Here is a 25250-nt window from a genome sequence, read left to right as displayed (position 1 = left end):
AGGGATTCGAACTGCCGACCTTCTGATCAGCAAGCGCTAGGCTCAGTGGTTTAACCATAGCTCCATACATAAAATAAAATAAAAAACATTCACACAGGAAGCAAGGGTAAAGGAGGAAGGTTTGAGCCTAGCTTTCTCCCTGATATGCCAGTTTCATGTTCGCAGGGGATTTATTTCATTTCATTTATTTATATATGCACAAGATTTAAATTGTGAAGCCTCCCATCTCCGATCTGAGGAAGAGCAGCCCAGTTACAGACTTGACTGTACTGTAGGCTTTAAATGTTTAATAGATCACTGCGTTTTATTTTTCTGTTGGAAGCCGCCCAGAGTGGCTGGGGAAACCCAGCCAGATGGGCAGGGTGTAAATAAAAAATTCTTATTATTATATTATTATTATTGACACCTCTGTGAAAACTAGGCCTCTTTAAGACAGTACGTTCCTTGATAACGCCATTCTGTAGATAAAATTGTGTGTGGACTGAGATGCTGAAGTATGACAGATTGACAGCCTGGTATCTGAAAAATTTCTTAAGGCATTTGTCAGATTCCTGCTGGAAGCTTGCCACCATGGCTTCCCAGTCAGCCTATTACAGCCACGGCACACCTCTTTGGCATCACTTTGTTTAGTTGTGTCCGACTCTTCGTGACCCCATGGACCAGAGCACGCCAGGCACTCCTGTCTTCCGCAATTTGGCATCACTGGGGGACAGTAAATAAAAAGGCAGTGGTAATGAGGCCAATGCTGATGGTGGCACCTGCTAAGGGAACAGCTGTCCGTCTGGGAACAGGCACCAAGTACAACAACGGCATGTTTGTGTTGGAAGGTTGCAAAGTACCAAGAACATGACCAGGGTGGCAAATAATAAGTTAATCAACAGCATTCATTTCGGCAAGGCAAGCAGGTCACCCAAGTGCACAAATCAGAGGCTTCTTCAAAACTGAATTGCGTTCCGCTGCCTTTAAGATAAAGAACTACTTAACTTTTAGAAGACATCTGAAGGCAGCCCTGTATCAGGAAGTTTTTAATGACTGACATTTTACTATGTTTTTATATGTGTTGTAGGCCACTGAGCGTGGCTGAGGAAACCTAGCCAGATGGGTGGGGTATAACAACAACAACAACAACAACAACAACAACAACAACAACAACAACAACAACAACAACAACAACTCACGTGGAGAGAGAGATATGAATACAGCAGAGTTCTCAAGAAAGCAGGGTTATTGCTCGGGTCACCTGTTGTACTTCGGATGGAAGCAACTCATAGCTACAAAAAATAAGGGATTATTTATTAAGTAGTCCATCAAAATGATAGGAAAGAGGCATGTGGAAGGAGGGTCTTTATATCACACAGAGCCCTGCCTGGTGGGATGGAGAAATACATCAGATCCTCAGCAGGATCTCTGGCCAGTGGGAGCTGTGCCTCTCTACAGCAGGGGTCAATGGGAGCTTAGCCCCCGCAGTAAGGTTGTCCAGAGCAGGAGAAAACGAGCTTGCTCCATCTTCAATGTGACAGCTCTTTAGATATCTGAAGGTGGATATCGTATCTCCTCTTTTCCAGGCTAAACATACCCAGCCCTCTCAGCCGTTCCTCACAAGGCTTGGTTTCCAGACCCTTGATCAACTTGGTCGCCCTCCTCCAGCTTGCCCATATCCTTCTTAAATTGTGCTGCCCAGAACAGTATTTCAGGTATGGTCTGACTGAAGTAGAATAGAGCGGTACTACAGTATTACTTCTCTTTACCTGGAAACTATACTTCTGTTGATGCAGCCCAGAATAGCATTAGCTTCTTTTGCTGCTGCATCACACGGTGGACTCATGTTAAGCTTGTGGTCCACCAAGACCCCTAGATCCTTTTCACACGTGCTACTGGCAAGTATTTTGTTTTAAAGTGTGGCCACTCTGCAGATGCATGTAGTGGTGGTCTGATATCCATCACTTTATTGTCAATATTATTTCTCTAGTCATTCATTTCTCTCAGGGGAGTCTGTTTCTTCATTAAATTTCACTTACAGCCGCAACTCGACCAGAGGATATTGGCGATGCCAAGCCAAGGTTTCCACGGACATGGCGTGTGAGCTCTAGCCTCTCAGTGGAGCCCATTAAAAATGGGGGGAAAGACAGGGGCACCCTGACTCTTCCCTTTCCAATCATGCCATCTTTCAGATCACCAAGTTGGCAGGGCAAGAGCAAGCTCAGATTTTAGCTCGTCAGCCTATTTGCATGCATGCATATGATCTTTAGCTGAGGGAAGGATGGGAAAAGGCTGGTAGCAAACTGCAATCAAATCCAGATTTAAGTTATGGATTCATTGGGCAACTGCCCGCCTCCCTCCTTTCTCCTCATTACTATTAGTCTACAATCTCATGGTAGCCGTGTCTGTTTGCTAAACAGTGGAAGGTTGGGATAAGGTGACATTTGGCTGTTCCGTGGCATACAGCCCCAAGCAGGTTACCAGTACTCAGTTAAATGGCAGCCCCCTTCCAGGACTAGGATATTAGCTTTCGACACTGGACAAAAAGTCTTTCAAACTGACATGGAGGAAAACTTCCTAGACAAAGTGGCATGACCATTTAATTGCCAAGTTGATGCAGATATCAATGTGTTTATTGCTTCCCAATGTTATTAATGCCACTGTATTGCTGCAGCCATTGTTTTAATTTGTTACGTCTCTCAGTTGGGCAAATGGGCATTAACATCGCAACTACTGTTTCATGTAAGCAAGTGATTTATGGTATATTAGGCAAGTTTATGATCTTCACAGTCTTCTTCCCCAGACATGGTGAGAAAAATATACGTGCAGTGCGTGTGGCTACAGTGTAGATTTTAAGATGCTGATTTCCTGGGAGGATTTCCTGTGCAGACAGATTGCTTCTGATTAATTAGCCCTTCCATGAATATGCACCATAACTAACATAGTGACTTTATTATACTTTCTGTTTTATATTCAGCCCTTTTCCTAATAATTTCTAACACTGAAATGGTTTCAGTTTTGCTCCTATAACTTAAGGTTCTCTTCCCTGGATTGGTTAAAGCCAATTTAGATCTGGATAGTGTACATTTTTTTATTTGTGGCACTGTGCCTTACAGAATATCAGTGACCCAAAACAGGCAGTTTCATTGCCTCTGCACTGTGGAATGCCCTTCTATCTGCAACGCATTGTGTCAGACATCTTGTAATGACATATTCTCCCCCAACCTATCAGATTGGACCATATTATTATTGAATTCTTTACTTATATCTGTTTTTTTTCCTAACGCCATTGTACTGTTTATTATGATGCATCTCTGTTTTTATTATACTGTTTTTATGTTGTATTTTTGTATACTGCTTCGAGGTTTTTTTAAAAAAATATTAAATGGTTTAGAATGCTTTAAAACAAAGAAGCAGCAGTTAAAATTAGCAGTGGTGAATCATACTTTATTAATTTTGTAATAGAGGTCAGAACATGGTATTCAGTGGGATTGTTTGCGTGCACTGGCTATTGAGTAACTTGGCTAGGACTTTGCTACTGCAATGGTAAAGTAAATAAATCAGGTAAGAGACAAAATAAGCATAAAAGCAACCACACTTCTGAAGAGCTTTAAAGGGAGTGGGTTTTAAACAGTCCCACGTAAAGAAAATACAGTGAAATAGAAGCCGTGCTCAAGCTAGGGTCATGGGCCACTGGTGATGGTGCCAGTTACACATCTTCATTTGCATCCACAGGTGCATCAGATCAGCGGACATGGCAACTGCCATTTCAATGGGGATGTGCATTCAGCTGATTGGTGCCTGGACCTAGAGATGCGACTCAATGGCCTGGTTTGCTCATCACTTAAAACCAGTTAAGCTCAACTATGACTTACTTTCCCCTTTTTAAAGACACCGTCTTATAACTTTTTCCCCTCAAAAAACCACAGGGTGGCTTATTTTCGGTGGGATGTCTTATTTTTATTGCGTCAATATGGTGTGGTACAGCAATCTACATTTCTTCAATTAAAATTAAGTCTTCTTCTTCTTCTGGAGCATACAGTAATAAAGGGGTTCTTTCTTACCAGTCTTTACTGGTATCTCCTTGCTTCTTGCTCCCTCAGTCTCTGCTCAGTTGTCGTCTCTTGCAGTCATCTCTTTCCCCCCCTCACCTCTTGCTCTCTGGCTCCCAGCGTGCCAGCAACAGGAGGGGCAGGAAGAGGTGGGGTTTTTTCCCACCCCTCTCCCTGCGCACTGAGCAGGCAGTGCAGAACTCAGCGAGAGGCACGTCCCCCCCCGCGCACCTCTCACTGGTTCGCTGGCTCCCTGAGCACGCATGAAGGGCTGAGGAGGCGACGGGAACAATGGCGGCACCATTGGCAGCTGAGGTGGTGACGGGAACAATGGCGGCTTGCTTTCAGGGTACGTCTTACTTCTCTTACTTCTAGAAAAACCTTGCCATGGCTTACTTTATGGCCACGTATTAAAAAAGGGGAAACACGGTAATTGTGACTGTGTAATGTGCTGCTGAACAGGGAGAAAATTGTGGCCACTCCTGGTGCTACCGCACTAGTGTGAGGTATTACAAATGGGGCTTGTAATAAAACCACAACCAGTAACCATGGTTTGTTCTTGACAAACCATGAGCCTGGGCTCAGACATAATACTAAACCAAACCAAACCAAACCAAACCAAACCATGACTTAGCTCCTTGTGCTGCAGCAGCAGGAGTGGAGGGGGGACAAAGTGACTGCAATTTCAGCAGCATACACCATCACAATGGGCATTCACCTTGAAATCACAGTTAAATTGAAACTATAGTTTTAAGTGAGGTGTGAATGAGACCATTGACTCATGTTTTTAGACTATTGAAAATTTAGAACACAGTCCCAACAAAGCCAGGCATTTTTAGTATCCTTCTAGATTCCCTAATTCACTGAAGCCAGTGGGACTTAAAAGCTTAACTTTGGCTGGATCAGAACCCAAAAGATAAGAATTTTGCAACAGATTACATAAAGGCTACCCTGGGGCAAAAATTCTTTTTTTTAGCCTTTATCCCATAATAATAATATTATTATTATTATTTATACCCCGCCCTTCCCAGTCAAGACCGGGCTCAGGGCAGCTAACAACAAGAATATCAAAGCAAGCATAAAAGAAACAATTCATTTAAAATACAGGTTAAATACAATGTTAAAATTCAATTTTAAAATTAGGAATCTACAAGTGCAACCTCATTTAAATATCTGTAGGATAAAGCCTTAGGGGAGGGTAACACCGGGGTCAGACTGAGTCAATCCAAAGGCCAAACGGAACAGCTCTGTCTTGCAGGCCCTTCAAAAAGATGACAACTCCCCCTGGGCCCTAGTCTCCTGAGAGAGCGCGTTCCACCAGGTCGGGGCTAATACTGAGAAGGCCCTGGTCCTGTTCGAGGCCAGTCTAACCACCTTGTGACTCGGGATCTCCAGTATGTTATTATTTGTGGACCTTAATAAAACATTCAGCAGGCAGGTGTCCACATTGGCAGTCTATTACCTTGTCTACCGAAGTTTGAGAACTTTGTGCTTACCCTGAACATCATGATTTCTTAGGAATGTCTGATAATTGCCAGTTGGCAGTCCCGTTCTCTTGTTCCTCCTGCCTTAACACTGTGTGCTGCCATGCTTCACTTGAAAAAAAGTAAGTCCCCTTCATGCAAGAATGAGATGTTCAAGGGAACATCAGGGGCTCTATGCTGTAAACATAAGAACATAAGGACATAAGAAGGGTCTTGCTAGAGCAGATCAAAAGTCTAGCCTAGCATTCCACAGTGGCCAACTAGATGCTTCCAAGACCACAAACAGGGCATAAATGTAATACCGGTAGCTATCCTCTATATTAATGAATTCATTATCTGAGTTTGATCCTAGCTAAAACAATGCCATTCATGCACAGGAGGGAGGTGTTAAGTATTTTTTAAAAAGGTGGAGAAACCCTGGTGGGGAAAACCCCAGAAACAGCCTAATGAGGACTGTGCATGCTTAGTGGGAATGGGATGCTAATGATGGGATGGGGGGGGGATCAGAAAGCACTAAACAACACTACACTATATTTTGTTGCTGGTCCCCCTTCTCATGCCTAATAGCCAATTTGTCTATCTCTCACGTTAAAAGCCATTTAACCTAGAGGGCTTCACCACATTTTGTGGCATGAAATGTAATGTGAGAAGAAATATTTGCTGCAGCAATAGGAGACAAGCTTCTTTGAATCAATTTATCAACATCAAAAGTCAATAGCTGGTAGTGTGGTGCATCTTTAGTTATTTTACGGCTTGAGATGGTTTTTATTTTATTGGCTTACCAATGTCAGTGTTACCTATTATATTTGAACTGCAACTCAAGGTAACATACGCCTCTCATGAAGTGGACTGCAAACCAGGACAGCTTATGCCACAATAAAATGGGTTAGTCTTTAAGGTGCCGCAAGACTCTGTTGTCTATGAATTCATAGCAGAAGATGAGTACCATATTTTTCTGTGTATTAGATGAGGTTTTTTGACTCAAAAATCATGTCAAAAAACTGGGGTCGTCCTATACACGGACAGTGGGGGGGGGGGAGCTGCACGCTGCCAGCCAGCAGGTTGGTGGGCACGCAACTCCGGCCCATGCCGCTGCAGGAGGCACAGGCTCTAGGGAGTGGTTCCTGCAGCAGTGTGAAGGGGAATCTGCAGCCAGCCAGCCAGCCAGCTGGCTGGTGGCTCGTACTCCGTTTCCTGCCCACAGTGGCATAGGGGGAATGGCTGCCCATTTTGCCAGCCCTCAGCAACGGCTCTGCTGGAGTGATGGCACGCATGCAATTACCCCTAAAAAAGCTCAACAACTTTGGGCCAGCTCCCCTCATTTTCTTTAAATTTAGTCCCCCAAGATATGGGGTGTCTTATACACGGAAAAATACGGGATTTATGGTATTACTTTGACTGTGATTAGCTTAGAGTTCATTTAAGGACTGTTATGTATTTTGCACAATGAGATAGTTATAGCCCAGTAATATTTTGTACAGGATATGCATTATCTTTTGTTTTGGTGTACAGTGATCCTGCAACTTATGTACGTTTAACTTAGGCACATTTAGCTTTATGTGTTTGGTGATCGAACGATCAATCAATCAATCAATCGCTAGCTAGCTAGCTAGCAGGCAGAAAGGAGCGGGCATCTAGGAAAAGACTTTGGCAATCCCATCTGCCATTGAACCCATTTTTTTTTTAATACACACAATCTTTGCTTTAGACATTATCCCTGGAATGTGACCCCCATGTAAGCTGCGGGCTTACTGTATTTTTTTTTGCTTTGGATGGTCTTATTAAACAAATACCATAGAGTGTTAAACATTATTGTGAGTTTATCTACACATAGAACCAAAAACCCAGTGCAGGGGAATGGATAAGTGTTGGAAACTGAAGATCTGGATTTGAATTCATGCTCAGCCCTGAAGAGCCTTATGAAATCTGAGCTACTCAAACACTCTTTCTGGGTTGTTTTGAAGATAAAATAGATTAACGTGCATATAAGCAAAGCAGAGTTACTTGAGAAGGGGAGGATAGTTCAAAAGACAAGCATCCACTCATCAACACAAGATAAAAAAGATGTGCACCTTTCTGTAATATTTTATGTACCAATAGAAACTGGACTTGTATTTATGTCAACTTCAAAACAAAGCTTTATACACTTTGCAGGCTGTTTGGCATAGTTATATATGTAAGAGTTTGTCTTTGGTCATAGAAATAAACTTATACAATAATCACATGAAATCCAAATCTTATTACTGTAAAATATTATGGAAATAAGCTTCTCCACTAATCCTTTTACAACAGAGGTAGAATGGTCGAGTAATCAAACCAAACTATTTCATTCATAATGGAAGGAAGAAAAATAAACAGAAACATATTCCAGCCAAAATCAAGCCCTTTCGAGTTCCACTTATTTAAATGGGAGAGCATTATGCACATGCCAAAGTCAACAATTTAAGGCGCTTAATTTTGGCCAATTAAAGGCCTAAACATTTCTGAATACAAAAAAGAAAAAATGTTTGTTATTACTGTATGAAATTGCTATTAGTTGGGCTAAAGCCGGGCAAACTTAAAAACTGAATTTCCCTCTCCTGGAGCAAGATTTGCAAAAAGTAACAGGTAAGTTATGAAATATGAGCAGAAGGTAAAGTCGATTTGGCCACTGTTTCACAAAGTCAAGGAGATCCTTGTATGCTACAAAAGAGATACAGCACATTCAAAGGTGTTGTTCAACAGTGTTGCAATTATCTATTTCATACTGAAGGAGCAAAGAACGGTGTAACACCTGTGGACTCAATTCTATGTTTCTAGTTTTGACTTTACATTTTACAGAAAGCTATCTTAACTACCAAACCTAGCACAACCAACCCGAGGCGGCCATAAACACAACCCAACATTAACACTAGTGGTTTTGTGACAAACTGTAAATTCCAGTGAGTTGTTAAACTGGGAAACAGATACCAGTTTTTAAGCTCCTTGGAAGTCTTTTGAAGTCCTAGCGTTCTTGGGTATGGTCCTCAATGCAATGTAATTCAATGTTTAGTTTTTATCGTAAACTTGGCATTAGTGGTACAGGAGCTCCCTCTATTGGGACAGTGGAGGAGACAGTCAGTAACAGCCCGCCATGCAATCTTTCATTCACCCGAAGCTCACAACCATCTTGAAGCATACGAATTGCTATGCGCGCAATGTTCTTAGAGTCATCAAGCCCACTGTGAGGCCGTCCATCATAGTCCATTCCCAGCTTTTCAAGCATGGTTGAAAGTCTAATTTGGCTTCTGGGAACCTGATAAAGGAAATAAAAGATACTAAAGTAGGAGGAGGTAGGAAAGGGAACCAATATATACAGCCACCTGCATTATTATTATTGTTGTTGCTGTTTTTACACTGTTCAGTTGCTTAATGCCACAACCTACATGTGACATACAATGTTAAAACAATCCAAAACAATGTAGTAGAAAAAGCCAGTAAATGAACACACAGGGTGAGCATCAATTTACAAGGAGCAAGTAATAAAAAGATGTCAAAAGCTTTTAAGTAAAAATTTATGGGAGAAAAGGGAAATCTTCATGCTACTGAGCAGTCCCATTTTAAAAGTACCTTAGCCACATGCAACAAGAATAAGGGCATCAGTCTCCTCACTGGACAGAAGATAACACCAGATGGTGCACAAGTAAGATTTCACAGTCTTAAATAGCAAGCTGAACAATACAGTGTTTCTCATTTCTAGCCTGTCCCTTCACCAGGCTGGATCATAGGTGATGCGTATTGTTACAATCTGTTTCAGAGGCCTCTTCATTCCTCACACTTCCAGCCAGAGACTTCTCTCTTCATGTGCCTGAGCCACACCGATGAAACTTCAAGAAGGGATGAAAGCACTAGCACAGGGATGGGGAACCTGTACCCCCCAGTTGTTAAGACAACAGGGTCATGCTGGCTGGGGCTGATGGGCATTAAAGGACGGCTACCCCTACCCCACCCCTGGAATCAGTCAGTTCTTGGCAGCCTCTTCATCGTCTACCCTACACCGTCTGCAGCCAAGTTGGAACACCTCATGCCTCATCTCTGCTGCAACCTAGGAATGCTCCTGTCAAACACTGCTCTTAAGCAACCCAAGTTTAGCCCAGTCACAGAGGCACAGCAAACAAAGGGTTATATGCAACTAAATTCTATTGATAGTAGACCAACTGAAGATAATAGGCCTAGATCAGACATTTGCATTCATTTCAATGGGTCTACTCTGGGTATGACTAACATCGATACAACCCAAAATAATGAAGATTATACCCTTCTCAACCAATTTAGAAGAGCTAAACACAGTAGGCAACAGTTACAGGCTGGGTTGCCGTTTGCTAATGGTTTGACCAGAGGTATGCCTCATCTGGAACTCTGGAACAGAGCTTTGACTAAACTAAGTTCTAGCCAGCTAGGACTTGATGTATACATTCCCACAAATTTTGAAGCGATGGAGATAAAAATTTGGGTTTTATTTTCTGAGAAAGTAATAAACTTACGTTTAGAGCGTAAGAACATAAAATGCTTCCTAGCAATAATACTGAAAAAGGCATATTTTTGTTTTTGCAGAGAGGAAAAAATAAGTATTGAAAACACAAAGCATCATCATTACAGGAAACAAGTGTTATCCCTACAGGCAGCATTATCTAGAAAGAGATAAAACAAAGAAACAAAAAACCTGCAAGGAATGCTCCCTCTTTTAAACAAACTTCGATTCTCTAAACAAGAAATGATGTATGTCTCTAGCTTTAACAGATCATATTGATAATATAAGTCTACAGTATACTTAAATTTTAAATACCTAGCACTGAGTTTCAGGCAATGTGAGAGACACAAACCTTGTAGAAGTTCCCATAGGATTTGCGAATATTGATCCACTTCTTAGCAAAAGAAGGATATTTCAGACGGCTAATGCGACACTGAATATTCAAAAATTTACTCATATCCCAAGATCTTAAAAAAAGAAAAAATATGCATAGTATCTTAAGAGTGAGTTAGGTGTCCCTTTCATGCTAATAGGACTAACACATGAGGATCTCCCTTGTGTCTCTGATTACATGGAGGTCATTTTCTGGGCACCCCCACCTTCGGAGGCTGGACAGGTGGCAACCGGTCTTCTCCCCTTTCCTTTTATAGAAGGTTGGGGAAACCCCTAGAACAGATTTAGTGGGTATGCAGGGGGAGGAGAGGGAGAGGATTCCACTGCACAAGGATAAATCCTTGCACTGGCAAAACTCATTTTAACCAATGAGTTTTGAGGCCAGGTAAAAACAGTTCTATTTGCCTGATCTTTTAATTTAACAGTGAGATAAAAATTTGCATTCATGTGCTGATGTTTTATGTGACTCGGCTGGATTTTTAAAATTTCTGTCAGTGTATTAATTAACTTTGTTTCTGTAACTGTGCAATGGTGTTTTACATTATTTTATATAGAATCAGCCTTGTTAGAATTAAAGAGGTGGTACTCAAATAGCAAAATTGCAACTTTTATGCAGAAGTTTTTTGGTTTTTTGCTATCCTATTTATGGGTAGGAACATAATTCTGGATATGGATATGGATAGGAACATAATGGAACATGGTTGCAACCAGCACACTAGCTGTAAGAACCACGTGGATTCATACTTACATATGAATACTAACAAGCTTGAAATAGTTACACATATTATCCCCACCGAATTCAACTTTGTATGGGAGTCCTTTTATAGAACTATCCATCATGGCATGCTATTCAGATAAAAATGCAAAAATAGCTTCAGTTACCTGAAAAATTCCAAAGATGCAACATAAAAAATAGTACAAAGTTAAGATTATCAATTTGGCTTAATTTTTACAATATATGTTTCTTGATTGGAAATTACTGGTTTTGCAATGCTAAAAATATTATTTTTAAGCAACTCAATACATACCCATCTGTTAATATGGAATAGCTATATTTGCTTCCCAGTTCTTTCTGTTTCATCCAGTCCACAGCATGTTGCAGAACCTTTGGAAATTCATCTGCTTTATCTACAAGGTCCTGAAAATATGTAACACCAGCGATGAGCAAAAATAAAAATATTGTACAATATATTGTGCAAGAAACTGTGAAAAGCAAGATTAACACAAATTGGGACTCAGATAAGACAAATCTTTAAAAGCTGACTAGAAAGTCTACAACAGATTTCCAAAAAACAAAACGTAACTAAAAATGTTATTGTTTTCTTTTACATTCAGTGACCAAACTGCGGGAGGCAGTGGAAGACAGGAGTGCCTGGCGTGCTCTGGTCCATGGGGTAATGAAGAGTCGGACACGACTAAACAACAACTAATACTTTCAACCACTCCCTGCACAACAGACTGACATTAGATGGATCTGCATTCCTAACACTTATACTGGAAAAACAAACTTTAAATCAATCCATCAACATAAGAATTTAGAATTAGAATTTAAAATAGTAGCACAATAGTAGCACAATCTGAATACATCTGCTTATAGCTGGAGCAATACATTTTCCTTTTTATCTCCCAGAACAATGCTCTTTAACTTTCTTTTAAACCTCTGTTTGTCTGCCTAGAAACCATTATACACCTGCTGATTAACTCTTATTTGAGGCACATTCTAGGCTGCACTCTATGGTTAAAATTGCTCCACTCAAACTGGGAGCACAGTCTAGAATATTCTGAACACCATCCAGGGACAGTTTCCACCACATTTTGTGGGAAAATTCAGAACGATACAATATCATTCAAGCTACCTTTTAGGGAATCCTATCTTCCATCAATGATCTTATTGAGAAAACCCCTGAAGGAGCTTCAGGAATCCTAAGAACACAGGCTGAAAATCACAGACACAGAACATAACTAATGAACTTGAAATATTGATTTTAGAAATGTTAATCTGGAAAGAGGAAAGGAAGGGGGACATTGCTGTCCTAAGCACACTTAATCATCAACATACCCAATACAGTAAATATACTTGGAACTAGGAGCCAAAACTATTATTCTTTAACAAGCACTTGCTTCATTTACACTCATAACTGTGGTCAGCTGCAGAGAATGTTACCTGAGAGATTCCTGTCAAATTAATGCAGAATTCTGAAAGGTGAGGATTAATCTCTGGTTTCACATACTGTTGAAATGTGTCCTCCTATAATATTAAAACATAGTTCACTTGGCAACAATGCAGAAGAATCACAGAAAATGTATAATGTTTTAGAAGAAAAGAGTAATAATTAAGGTATTAACTAGCATGCAAGCAGTCAACATCCAAGCTTTTTTATATTTGAACACAAGCAGTGAAATGGCAACATTTTATGAAAGAGAAAATCCGACACTCGTATTCTTATGGACAGGGACATTCTCACAGCTTCCACTTTGGGTATCTTTGCCAGCAGATACGTAGTGCTGAGACCTTTTTAACATACAGTAGCTCAGGCACCCCCAAACTTCGGCCCTCCAGGTGTTTTGGACTACAATTCCCATAATCCCTGACCACTGGTCCTGTTAGCTAGGGATCATGGGAGTTGTAGGCCAAAACATCTGGAAGACCGCAGTTTGAGGATGCCTGCAGTAGCTGCTAAAGAACTATGGACACACCATCAGTGCCACTGAACACTTGTACAGATGTGATTTCTTGCACTATCGAGGACAAACTTATGTTACATATATGTATAATGAAGCTCAACATATCTTTGAAAAATGAAAAGCAGTCTCGGGATGCTGCAGTTTTTAATATAGGAGTGGCAGTGTGATAACATTTTTCTTGCTGGCTGCTTTTCCACTAAAAAAACATTCTTCCCCTATCCAAACTGCTTTTCCTTCTGAAGGTTCTAGTTACCTTTGTTGCAAGAACAAACCTATGATTACTTTTAAATTCCTGTAAAAATGCTTTTAAACTGAAAGCTGAACACAAACTAAAAGTTCTTTGTAAGAGGTTAAACGATATCCGTAAGAAAAGGATATACAGTGGTACCTCGGGTTATGTAACCCTCTGGGTACGTAATCTTCGGGTTGCGAATGTGGCAAACCTGGAAGTGTATACTTCCAGTTTTCGCCGTACGCAAATGCGCAGAAGTGATCTGCATGCAGAAGCAATCTGCACGTTGCATGCGTGTGCATAAGTGCTCAATCGCGCCGCGCGCATGCCCAGAAGGGCGCCTCCAGTTACGGACTTTTCGGGATATGGCCAGGCCTCCGGAATGGATCCTGTCTGTAACCAGAGGTACCACTGTATTGCCCAAATTCTCTTTTACAAAACACACTGTATCTAATATTTGCTACCCATAAACAAGTAAGAAGAAACGGGGTCACTTACAATTTCTAATGTCCGAGTGTTTAACAAGACAATAGGAAATTCAATGATTTCATGTGTAGATTCAGGAGGATTTCCTTCTTCACAAGTTGCTTCAAAGTCAATAACACAGATGTAATCGTAGTAATTATCTGCATTCATAGTCTGGTTTTGCATTAACTTTTCTTTCTTATAGTAGTTTTTCAGTCTCTTTTTCAAAACATCTTTCACTCCTCTGCCAAAGGAAAAAATATATATCAGTGCTTGACCATCACCTAAGGTTTATTCAGCACAGTGCTGAGTGCAGAAATGCAGCATCTCCTGGTCTATTTGTTGGTTGGCTCCCTCTGCAAACATTAGCCCTGCCTCTTGTAAATGCTAGTGCCTAAAAGGGATTATAATGAGCTGTTCTGATCCAGAGGCCACACAAAGCAGTTGCTCCTACAGTGCAGTCTTCTCTTGAGAAAGGAATAACCAGTTTAAAGCAAGTCCAAAAATCTCTCCAGAAGAATCAGAAAAATCGCATGTCTTAGAAAATGGAAAGACCACCTTATTCAGAGTTACCCCAGTTCTTTACATAGGAAGTCAGCAGTGAAATGGAAACACTTAAATAATAATAATAATTTGATTCATAATTCATATAAGCTTAAGCAGATCCAGGCAAGCTGCAGTGATAGATGATAGGACAGGAATTAATCGCAAAACAGAAGTAGTACACAGCTAAGAAGTTTATTTCAACTAATCATAGCTCATTAACCAATTCTTCAGTTCCATTCCATTTATAAAGTACTCTAAATAACTAACAAATGACAAACTTTCCCTCTAATTTCACTTATTCTTCAGGCTGTAAAAAGCTTGTAAGAATAGGGACCCATAATAGGTGACCATACTGGTCTCATTCCAGCCCTGCTCAGGGAAGTTTTTTAATGGTTGATGTTTTATTTTGTTTTTAAATACAGTCGTACCTCGGAAGTCGAATGGAATCCGTTCCGGAAGTCCATTCAACTTCCGAAATGTTCGGAAACCAAAGCCTCTGATTGGCTGCAGGAAGCTCCTGCAGTCAATCGGAAGCTGCGGAAGCCCCATCAGATGTCCAGCTTCCAAAAGAATGTTTGAAAACCAGAACACTCACTTCCAGTTTTCAATTGTTCGGGAGCCAGAACATTCAACTCCCAAGGTGTTTGGGAGCCAAGGTCTGACTGTTTTTTGTTAGAAGCCACCCATATTGGCCATGCCTAGGGCAACCCAGTCAGATGAAAGTCATATGAATAATAAAATTATTATTATTATTATTATTTACATAAGAAAGCAGAAATGCATACGTATCCTCAAAGAAGACAAACACCTGACAAATGCTTACCTGGTGTCAAGCTTGAATTCAGCAAGTTTAGCTCTAAGTTCATCTCTGCTCATTCTGTTGATATGGCCATTCGTCAGAGAAATCTCTTTGTAAACTGGGTCACTGAAGTCACTTGAACCAGACATGGTTTTCTTTTTATTCTTTTCTTGACAATAAAATATATGATGCTGCTTACTCTGGAAGGCTATGTAATAATGATACAAGACAATCAGGTTTATATCAATCGACCTCAACTTCCAAAGCTTAAAATAAGTATTTTATTCAACACATACCTGCTGATTTGCTGATCTATATCTAAACTAATAACACTTTATACCTGATCTGAGGCATTATATAAAGAAAACCCCAGAGTTGTAATAGTCTGGAACCTCTCTCTCCCCCTCATACATATATAACTTTTGAAATCATTTTTTTTAATGAATGAAATCATGGTCAATATTGCTTTATGGGTCTGATTTAGTCTGCCAGTCAATGGTCTGAGATCTGCTGGGGAGTTCTTGCTGATAGTTCTACTGTGGCTGGTGCCACAATATCATAGCAGAACCTTCTTGGTCACAGTATCCGAACTGTTGAATTTCTTTCTAGTAGATACCTCTTATTCCATCAATATATTTTCACGACTAGCTGAACCTGCTCCAGCTGGCTTTTGAGGGATAAATCGCCATTATTTTACTTATGAATAGCTTCCCATGAGGCATCCTGAAGCGATTTAAATGCAATACTGTAAGTTGTATTGTCCTGCTGCTGGCTATTTCTATATTATCATAATTTCTAGAATATATTAATATTTTATTATGTATTTTAGTATAAACTGAATGCCGTCCTGGGAACTTTGGCTGAAGGGCAGTCTATGTATATGATAAATAAGTCAAATACCCTTTATATTCATCTTCTGGTCTCAAATCTATTTCATTCTACACAGAATTAGTGTTACTGTTGAGACAGATAATGCATTAAGTGCTTTAGGTTCATGATGAAATATCCATTTCCTATATGAATAATATTGCTGCATTCCTTTACTTTGTACCTGTGCCATACATCTTATTTAGATCTCCCCTCCCCCCACATTTTCTACTCTGATCTTTGTCCAAGGGGTGCAAGGCTTTACCCCATATTGTTAAAAATGCTTAGAGGTACACCAACATCTTGAGACAACCCATTCTGTAAAGAGCTTTGAATTGTTGGTTTTTATTATCAAGTTTTGTATAGATTTTATGAAATAAATAAATAGTAATAAATAAAAGGCTTTGATGCAATATAAAACCTACATAGTAGGTTTGTGTGTGGCACAAAGCAACATAGTCAAATGTCAATGTCAAATTTGACATTTGACTATCTATTGCTCTGTGACACATATTTTAAGACTCTTGCAAGATCAAAGTCACCAAAATCCCACATTATTTCCACATTTAATTCGGATTCGTTTCATGGAAAATCCATTCATTTAAAAAACAAAACAAAACTTGGAAACAGCAAATACGGATTAAATTGGTGTCTCCGTGTGTGGATGCTACCAAAAAAACAACAACCCTTGCCACACACAAGCAGCACCAGAATCTACAATAAACATGCACGCTGCTCCACCCACTTCACTGCATATTTGTTTACTCCCCAGCCTGACGAGGCGCTCTGGAGAACCCGAAACCTTGCGTGATATGCTGTGGCATTTTGGCTGACTTCATAACGGCGCTGCTCTCAGGAGTATTATGGAAGCACAACCCTTTCAAATGTGTTGTGGGAGCGGGGGGGGGAGTTATTGGTTTGTTTTTATTATCTATTTTGTGTGGGGGTTTTCCTATTGTATTTTTATGTTGTGAACCGCTCTAGAAGCTTAAAAGATAATAATAATGATTACAGTAGTAATAGTAATAATAATGTGAAACACCAACAGCTTGGCCCAGGGTGGTGGTGATTTGAGACCGTTACACAGGACTGTTCTCCCCTCCCCCCTCGCGCGCCAGCGCCATTCCTCCTTCAAACGGCTAATGCCGCCTCACGTGACTTTCGCCGGGCGCCACGCGCGAGCTGGACCAATGACGCCACGCTGGGCGGGCGGCCGGGCGGGCGGCCGATTCCCATTCTGAAGCTTCTCCGCGGCAAGGCTCACCCGCAAGCCGGCGTCTGTCACTCCTCCGTTCTCTTCTTGCGCTAGCGCCTGCTGCTGCGACGTCTGCACGTCCCCGTTCCGCCGCTCCCTTCTCTTCCGCTGTTGCGCGGCAGTCCACAGAATATCAAAAGCAGCAGCAGCCTCCCATAGACACACAACAGCACAAGGGGGCGGGATAAGTGACGCAAGCTAGCCGGATAGCCTCTGTCCGCACGGCTCCACCCACCCGAACCTGAAGATTGACGCGTAGGCGGGACCTAGGAGAGGAACGCCCCTCCGCTCTAGACTGAGAGGGCCTGGAGGAGGAAGTGCGCCGCCGCCGCGCGTCTTTGTCCGGCGCCCCGCCTCTTTTCCTCCCGCCCATTTCAGAACAGAACGCGTCTGTTTGGCGGCTCCTCCTCCAATCCGCGGCCCGTCAAGTGTCACGTGGAGAACTCCCGCTCTCAGTGTTTTTAGGCAATACGCCTCAACCTCAGGGGGCGTGGCCCTTCCTCGCTCAGACTCCTGCTTTGCTCCGCCCTCTGCCCGGGTTCGGGTTTAGGGTGATGCAGGCAGTTCTCCTTCACAGGGTGCAAAATAATAACATATCAATGACAATATCAATAATACGAAAATATCCATTAATATATATATATATCTCGAATATACCTTTATTTATTCCTTTCCAAAACTTGGTGTCCAAAATCCTTAATTACAGCAAGTATGAAGACCAAGCAGAACTGTTCGTTTACATTTCTTATGTGATGTCAATACTCCTCTAGTACTGTCATGCTGTCCACGCAAATTGATGATCTTTTGTGTACAATATCGTTACACAAAATAGGGTCTTGTTTTTTTGAAGCTGAGTAGCAACAGGGAGTCAGTAGTGGGGATGGTGAGGCAAAATACCCTGGGTCCAAGCACACATGCATATTGTATAAAGGTGCAAAGCCCTTCTGCACCCTGTGAAATATAAATGCACAGGTTTTTTTATTTTAAAAAAACTGGGCAATGGCGCAGCTGCCCACCCGTGACTCCCAGGCCTTCCATGATCTCCTGACCCCTTACCCCTTTGTTTTGACAGATCAGGGGAGGCTCAGGAGTTGCAGTCGGGCAGCCGTTGCCCAGGAGGGGTACAAGGCAGGGTTTCTCTGCCAGGCAAGGTGTGAAACAAATGCACAGGTTTGTTTGTTTTTAAAGCTGGGCAACGGCCACCCGCCTATGACTCCTGAGCCTCCTCCATCAGTCAAAACAAAGGGAGAAGGGGGAAGGAGATCTGTACCACCGGACGTCCTCGGTTCCCCTTTGGCAGTGGTGGCGGCAGCGGCAGTCAGCAGCCTGGAGCCAGCGTGGTAGCGCAGTTGGCTCTGGCTGGCTTCAGGAGCTGCTCGCTGCCGCGGTGCCCAAGGGCGTACCCACCACGGGGCAAGTTAGGGCAGCTGCCCTACTCTAGAAGCAGGGCTGGTGGGCAGAGGCGGAGCACAGCCCGGCGGAGCGCGAGTTCGCCATTCCCGCCGCGCCGCACCGCACCCTCCCTCCAGCTCCCCGCCGCGCCCTCAGGCAAGGCCAAGCGCGGCGGGGAACCAGGGAGTGCAGTGCGGTGGGCGGGAACGCCGAACTCGCGCTCCGCTGGGCTGGGCTCCGCCTCCGCCCACCAGCCCTGCTTCTAGGGAGGGGCACAGCCCGGCGGAGCGCGAGTTCGCCATTCCCGCGCGCCGCGCTGCGCCCTCCCTCCAGCTCCCCGTCGCGCCCTCTGGCAAGGCCAAGCGCGGCGGGGAACCAGAGAGCGCGGCGGGCGGGAACGCTGAACTCGCGCTCCACTGGGCTGGGCTCCGCCTCCGCCCACCAGCCCTGCTTCTAGGGAGGGGCACAGCCCGGCGGAGCACGAGTTCGCCGTTCCCGCCCACTTTGTGGCCCCTCCCCTTCCGTGCCTTGGCCCCTCCCCTTGCCCCCCCTAGTTTTGATCCTGGGTACGCCCATGGCGGTGCCTGTCATTTTTCCTCTCCTTTGTTGTTGTTGTTTAGTCGTTTAGTCGTGTCCGACTCTTCGTGACCCCATGGACCAGAGCACGCCAGGCACTCCTGTCTTGCACTGCCTCCCGCAGTTTGGTCAAACTCATGTTCGTAGCTTCGAGAACACTTTCCAACCATCTTGTCCTCTGTCGTCCCCTTCTCCTAGTGCCCTCAATCTTTCCCAACATCAGGGTCTTTTCCAAGGATTCTTCTCTTCTCATGAGGTGGCCAAAGTATTGGAGCCTCAGCTTCACGATCTGTCCTTCCAGGGAGCACTCAGGGCTGATTTCCTTAAGAATGGATAGGTTTGATCTTCTTGCAGTCCATGGGACTCTCAAGAGTCTCCTCTTTTCCTCTCCAGAAGTCCCCATATGATGTGTTGCGCACAAGACACATAATATGGGGACTTCCGGAGAAGAAACATGGCCAGCCAGAGCCAACTGCACTACCAGGCTGGCTCCGGGCTGCTGAGCCTGCCACTGGCACATTTTCCGGAGACAGATTTGCAAATCTGAGGACATTTCGGGACGGAATTTGTCTGGGGACAGATTTGCAAATCCAGGGACTGTCCCTGGGAAATAGGGACATCTGGTAACCCTAGCATACAAACTTCAGAAAACATATAGCTATCTAGGAGAGCTTTCGAAGTATGACTTCTTTTTTATCTCCATTTTAAATAAATGTAATATCAAATATAGTTTCTATTTCATGATATTCTCATAAGATTATAGTAGGGTACAAAGAGAGAATCTGGAAATGCCATCTTTCCTTCTGCAGCTTGTGTCTTCGGTTTTTCCACTGGTAAGCAATGTACTTTTGGTAGCTGGAATGGTTAAACCGTTTCCACTCTGGGGTGCTGCGCATTCTGGATGATTTTTCCCCCACTGTCTTTTCACCTGTTAATAAGTTACATAATTTGTTATGACTTCCTTGAAAACTAATAAAAGTGTCCATTGATCTGCTCTAACAGATCCATAAAATTTAAATACTGTACCGGTAAATGTGCATGTTACCATGTTGGTATTTATCAACCAAGAATTTTTGCATTGCTGGACATTAACATCCTCTAGCAATTGGAAGGCTGCTTTGAATAAGTGGGTGAATGTAGGTATTTTTCTTAATATATCAATGATGCTCACCTCCTTTTGATAGTTCCTTTGGAGAAAGTGGTTTCCTGCAGGCAGGCTGTGGCTTTGTGCCTGCATTGTAAAAATCCTTAAGGAAAACCAGTGTGTTAAAATGTAGTGGCTAAGTCACAGCATGTGAACCGTATCTGACTCCCTTGGGGTGTTTTCTGGCCTCCAAGTCCTTTCTCCTAATTTAAAAGGATCTTTCAGGTTTGTTTGTTTGTTTGTTTAAGATATTGACTGCTTCTATAGGTCCCCTGTTGTGACACCATGATGACAGTTTTTTTTTTGTGATTCCCCAAGGGCCCCTCCAAAATGTTTTAATTTTAAAAATAATATGCAGGTTTCTTGCTGTGATTTCAAGAGGTGCTTTCTCTGACTAGTCAAGGTTCCACACATCCTTCCATTTTCAGATTTACCGTATGTAAATATGCATTACTGGCTGCTCCTGCAGGTGCCTTGCTATTACAAAAGGTTTTTGTGTCACCACCTTGTCTCACCAAAATGTGTCCTATAAAAAGAAAGTTTTTGCCACATCAACTTTGAGATTCAGCCTTCAGTGAGGTCACCATGGGCCAATTGGTCCTCCCAAAGTAATGTACAACGTAATAAGAGTAAATAAAAGATAAAGTGGTCAAAGAATAGGAATTGTAAGGCAGAGCTAAAACACGATAGGGAGTGTTTCTCAGCTCAGGGGGTTACATTCCCTTGTGGGTTACCTTCTGCCAGTGGTGGCTGGGGTCAGAGGCAACAGAACTGAGAAGTAGGATCTAATTCTAGCCATGCAAAAGCCAGAGGTTTTTATGCATATGTGCATGAACACACATGTGCATGGGGACCCAGGTGGCGCTGTGGTTAAACCACTGAGCTTAGGGCTTGCTGATCAGAAGGTCGGCGGTTCGAATCCCTGTGACGGGGTGAGCTCCCGTTGCTCGGTCCCAGCTCCTGCCAACCTAGCAGTTCGAAAGCATGTCAAAATGCAAGTAGATAAATAGGAACCGCTACAGCGGGAAGGTAAACGGCGTTTCCATGTGCTGCTCTGGTTCGGCAGAAGTGGCTTTGTCATGCCGGCCACATGACCTGGAAGCTATACGCCGGCTCCCTCGGCCAATAATGCGAGATGAGCGCGCAATCCCAGAGTCGGTCACGACTGGATCTAATGGTCAGGGGTCCCTTTACCTTTACCTTTGCATGAACACACATACTCACAAAAATCCTCCAGGCTAACAAGAGGCGTTACGTCACATATAAGACGCATTCCAGCCAGGTAAAAGCACCCAAGGAGGACATGGAATCAGGTCAACAAGTACAGAAATGGGTGGTTGGGCCTTATGGGGAGAAAAGGTATTAAGATATGGGGAAATGGGGCATGGCCCGAGGATAATATTTAGGGTCATGTTTGGCTCCTGGGCCTGAGGACCCCCACTTTAGTGCATTAACTAGATAACAACAATCTAGCAATGGGTGGGGAGAGCAGTAATCTTAAATTAGAAACTGGCCTGTGTTGTGTGTCTGTGTGTTCACTTTGCTTCATCAGATTGATTAAGTGTTATCCTCAGTTGGAAGATGTATGTATGCAGTGGCGTAGCTAGCCGCCTGGCTGCCCGGGGTGGCAAGCCCGTTGCACACATGTGTCGCAACGCATGTGTGCACAGGAGGCATGTGCTGCGGCAAACCCCGCGAGCAAGCCGCGGAGTGAGGCAGTCTCGCTTGCATCGGGGCTTCTCCTCGATGGCGGAGGCCTCATTGCGCAGCAGCAGCGGCCATTGGAGGTGGTCAGCCCCGTCCAGCCTGCTGCCCCCTGCCCAGCCGGCTGCCCGGGGCGGTGCCCCCCACCCCCCCATTACTACGCCACTGTGTGTATGAAATATTAAACAGAGAAAGAGAGAGGAAGTATAAACATAGGTGAAATGGCTGTGGAATGCAAAGAGAGTCTGAAACAATTTATGTGCTGTACATTTTAAAACGAGCATATTCAGGCCACTTCCTGCGCTTAATATTTCCCCCCTTCTTGCCACCAGAGGGCAAGCAATGCAGCACATTCTGGGTATGGAGAATCGCTCATGCATCACTGTACTTCTTAACATTTATAATAAAGGGTTTTCAAAGCAAATGTGAACCAATCATTTTTCTTCTCAAAGAGCGCCACTTACTTCCGAGTGCTGGGTGAAACATCTGATTTTGGCTTCAGGGTGGCAGCGTAAGTATCTGCAGAAAACGTGAACACGGAGCATAGATTTTGTAATTTAATGCCTTGTTGTCCTAGTTTTGCTCTGTACATTCTACAGCAGTGGTAACTTGGTGTGGCACCACTCTCTGAACGGAAGGGAAGGGCATCATGGGCTCTGCCACCAACCTGAGGACCAAGAGACGGCACCCTGGCTCTCAAAGGAGAACATTGTGGCAATATGGAGACCAACATGGCCCCATCCGTAGGCTAGATAAAGAGCAAATGCAAGGAACGCCCTTCTCCCTTCCTTGCCAGAAAGTACACTGGGTTCCAGCTGCCAGTTGCTCTGGGATTGCAGAACTGAGGAGAAGCCACCAGTCAGGAAACTAGCAAGGACTGATGTGTGTGGTTAAAAGAGAGGGAGGCCCACATGTCCAGGACAGATGACACTGCTGAGATGATGCAACTTCAATAATTAGTGCCTGGACTCGTTTACTTCCCTCTTATTGTCTCCTCTAGTCTCTCCTTGACTTTTAGATTGAGTACCTGCAGGCAAGGACTGTCCTGTCCTTTAATTTCCGTACAGCACCTATAAATATTTAGGTACTTCATAATGACAGCAACTTATTCATCAAGACACTCATTTCAAAGCAATTTTTAACCAAGTGCCATTTTTGTCTGGGGCGAAATATTTCCTAGGCACAACAAGCAGACCGCTTACCTCTGGCGATAGGAGTCGACCTTGAAATATAGTGGCCTAGAGAGTTTTTGATCTCCTTTGGGATGCCATTGAATGGATGTGTCGACTCCAAATCCAACCTGTCCCTGGGCCCCTGAAGAAATAGGCATGGTTTCCTCATTGGAGATGGTAAAGAAACAGAAATGTCTCCGCTAGATCTGCCCATACAAAATACCTTGCCGTTTTCCACTTTTTGTCCCTGTTGCTCTTTCCGCACACTTTGGAATTGCCAAGTAGAGTTCAGAGCTTATCTTTCTTCTGGCTCCAGTGCCTGCCTGTGGCCTCGTTTGTTGTGGTAGCCAAGGAAACAGTGACTCGCTTGCAAGCAACACACACACACAGCAAGCATTTTTCAATCCCCAAAGCTTCAGCTACCAAGGAAGCTAAATCTGTTATTTTAACTCTTCTAAACTTCGCTGCACAGAAGGGTTTTATTTTCCATTCTCAAAAGATAATGTCCTACAGGAATCCTCATTACATTTGCTCATGTTCCTGAGAGTAAAACAGTGCATGGCAGTGGCAAATCAGGAAGATAATAGCACTTATTTGATTGGCTAATCTGTCTCTGCATCTGCTTGTAATTGCGGAGCGGGAGTAAGAAATAAAGCACATTCTTGACATTACACAAGGAATGGAATCCAGTGATAATGGTGCCCATAGCAACAAGTAAAGGCAAACTCATCTCCCATCCCCACCCCACCCAGCGGTCCTTATTTTATTTCTTTAAACACTTTGATCCCTTGCAGGTATTGTGTACTACTAGGTAGAAGATCGTATCTCCCTTCACAAGTAGTTATTAGAGCCAGTTTACGCAGGCAGAATCAAAGACTGTTCTGTGTAGCATGTTGGCGGCAGATGTGCCCACGAGGGGAATGGTGTGTTTGAATAAACCCCCTTCACAAACTTGCCAGTGGGAAAGGGAGAATGCTAATCATCCATCACCTGATAAGATATTAAGCTTCCACTGGAAAATGTTTACACCATCCACTATTACAGCAGTAGGTGAATGGAAGGCTTTAGGTAACCTTTATGCAATGTGAATGTATCCTGGCTTTGGAAGACCCACAGCTGCTGGGAACCAGCTTTCCCCACCCTTCTAGGAATAACTCTGCTACAACTGTCAGTTGTCCTGAAAAGACAAGGGGAAATAACCATTTGTTTCACCACTACCGCCACTGTCTAGTTGCCAGTGTCCGGCCAAACTTGGAATATGCATACCTGTTGCAAAAAGTAAGGCAAGGACTGTTTTGGACAGGCTGACAGAAATGTTAGACAAATGCTTCCAGTAGCACCTTAGAGACCAACTAAGTTTGTCATAGGTATGAGCTTTCGTGTGCATGCACACTTTTTGACTGCGTCAGACCAACACGGCTACCTACCTGTAACTATAAAAATGCTGTGACTGCATGTCTTCCCGTGTTTTCTTTTCCTTGTAGAACATATTAAGAACCCCCTCAAAACATTCCCAGCAGGGTATTTACATCCACTGCCCAGTGCTCCTTTCCCTTGGGAGCAGAATTATTTCAGTGCTCAATGTGCAGACTTACTGGAGCAATCCAATTACAGTGGTACCTCGACATACGAATGCTTCGACTTCCGAAGGTTTCGACTTATGAAGTCGACAACCCCGGAAGTCTTTTCGCCGCGCCCCCCTTTCAACATCTGAAATGGGCGCTTCAACATCCGAAAACCTCTACTTACGAAGAGCGTCACGGAACGGATCGTCTTTGTAAGTCGAGGTACCACTGTATTTTCCTTTTGAGAAAAGCACCACCTACCTCATAACTTGGGACATGGTTGGCGCTGTGGGTTAAACCACAGAGCCTAGGGCTTGCTGATCAGAAGGTCGGTGGTTTGAATCCCTGTGACGGGGTGAGCTCCCGTTGCTCGGTCCCAGCTCCTGCCAACCTAGCAGTTCGAAAGCACGTCAAAATGCAAGTAGATAAATAGGTATCGCTCCAGTGGGAA

At 43.4% G+C, this 25250-nt stretch overlaps 2 protein-coding genes across 7 annotated transcripts in view; one reads left to right on the top strand and one right to left on the bottom strand.

Annotated features, from left to right (window-relative positions):
• PPP1R3B (protein phosphatase 1 regulatory subunit 3B) overlaps positions 1 to 8051 on the top strand; it is a 73993-nt gene extending 65942 nt beyond the window's left edge. For 2 of the 3 annotated variants that reach the window (XR_015947337.1, XR_015947339.1), the window contains exon 3: positions 1566 to 8051. The gene's annotated coding sequence lies outside the window, so the exon portion shown is untranslated. The remainder of the gene's footprint in view (positions 1 to 1565) is intronic. The other variant, XR_015947338.1, reaches the window with a different exon arrangement.
• On the bottom strand, positions 7583 to 23612 carry ERI1 (exoribonuclease 1). Of its 4 annotated transcripts, XM_088658868.1 has the most exons (8): positions 23265 to 23606; positions 22527 to 22581; positions 15149 to 15332; positions 13813 to 14023; positions 12562 to 12645; positions 11426 to 11535; positions 10357 to 10471; positions 7583 to 8789 (listed from the first exon to the last, which is right to left on the bottom strand). In XM_088658868.1, exons 2-8 carry the CDS (start codon positions 22546 to 22548, stop codon positions 8550 to 8552), a joined length of 966 nt encoding a protein of 321 aa, XP_088514994.1. In that variant the 5' UTR covers positions 22549 to 22581; positions 23265 to 23606; the 3' UTR covers positions 7583 to 8549. The 4 variants fall into 4 exon arrangements, with proteins under 4 accessions (XP_088514994.1, XP_088514996.1, XP_034996424.1 ...); XM_088658870.1 differs by lacking the exon at positions 22527 to 22581 and having other exon boundaries at positions 23265 to 23370; XM_035140533.3 differs by lacking the exons at positions 22527 to 22581; positions 23265 to 23606 and adding an exon at positions 17256 to 17373.
• Positions 23613 to 25250: the final 1638 nt, after the last annotated feature.

Source organism: Zootoca vivipara, chromosome 15 (assembly GCF_965207765.1).
Source record: "Zootoca vivipara chromosome 15, rZooViv2.hap1.1, whole genome shotgun sequence".
In the NCBI taxonomy this organism is placed as follows: Eukaryota; Metazoa; Chordata; class Lepidosauria; order Squamata; family Lacertidae; genus Zootoca; species Zootoca vivipara.
Note: the sequence above shows the minus strand (reverse complement) of the source record. Positions and strands in the feature narration are given on the sequence as shown.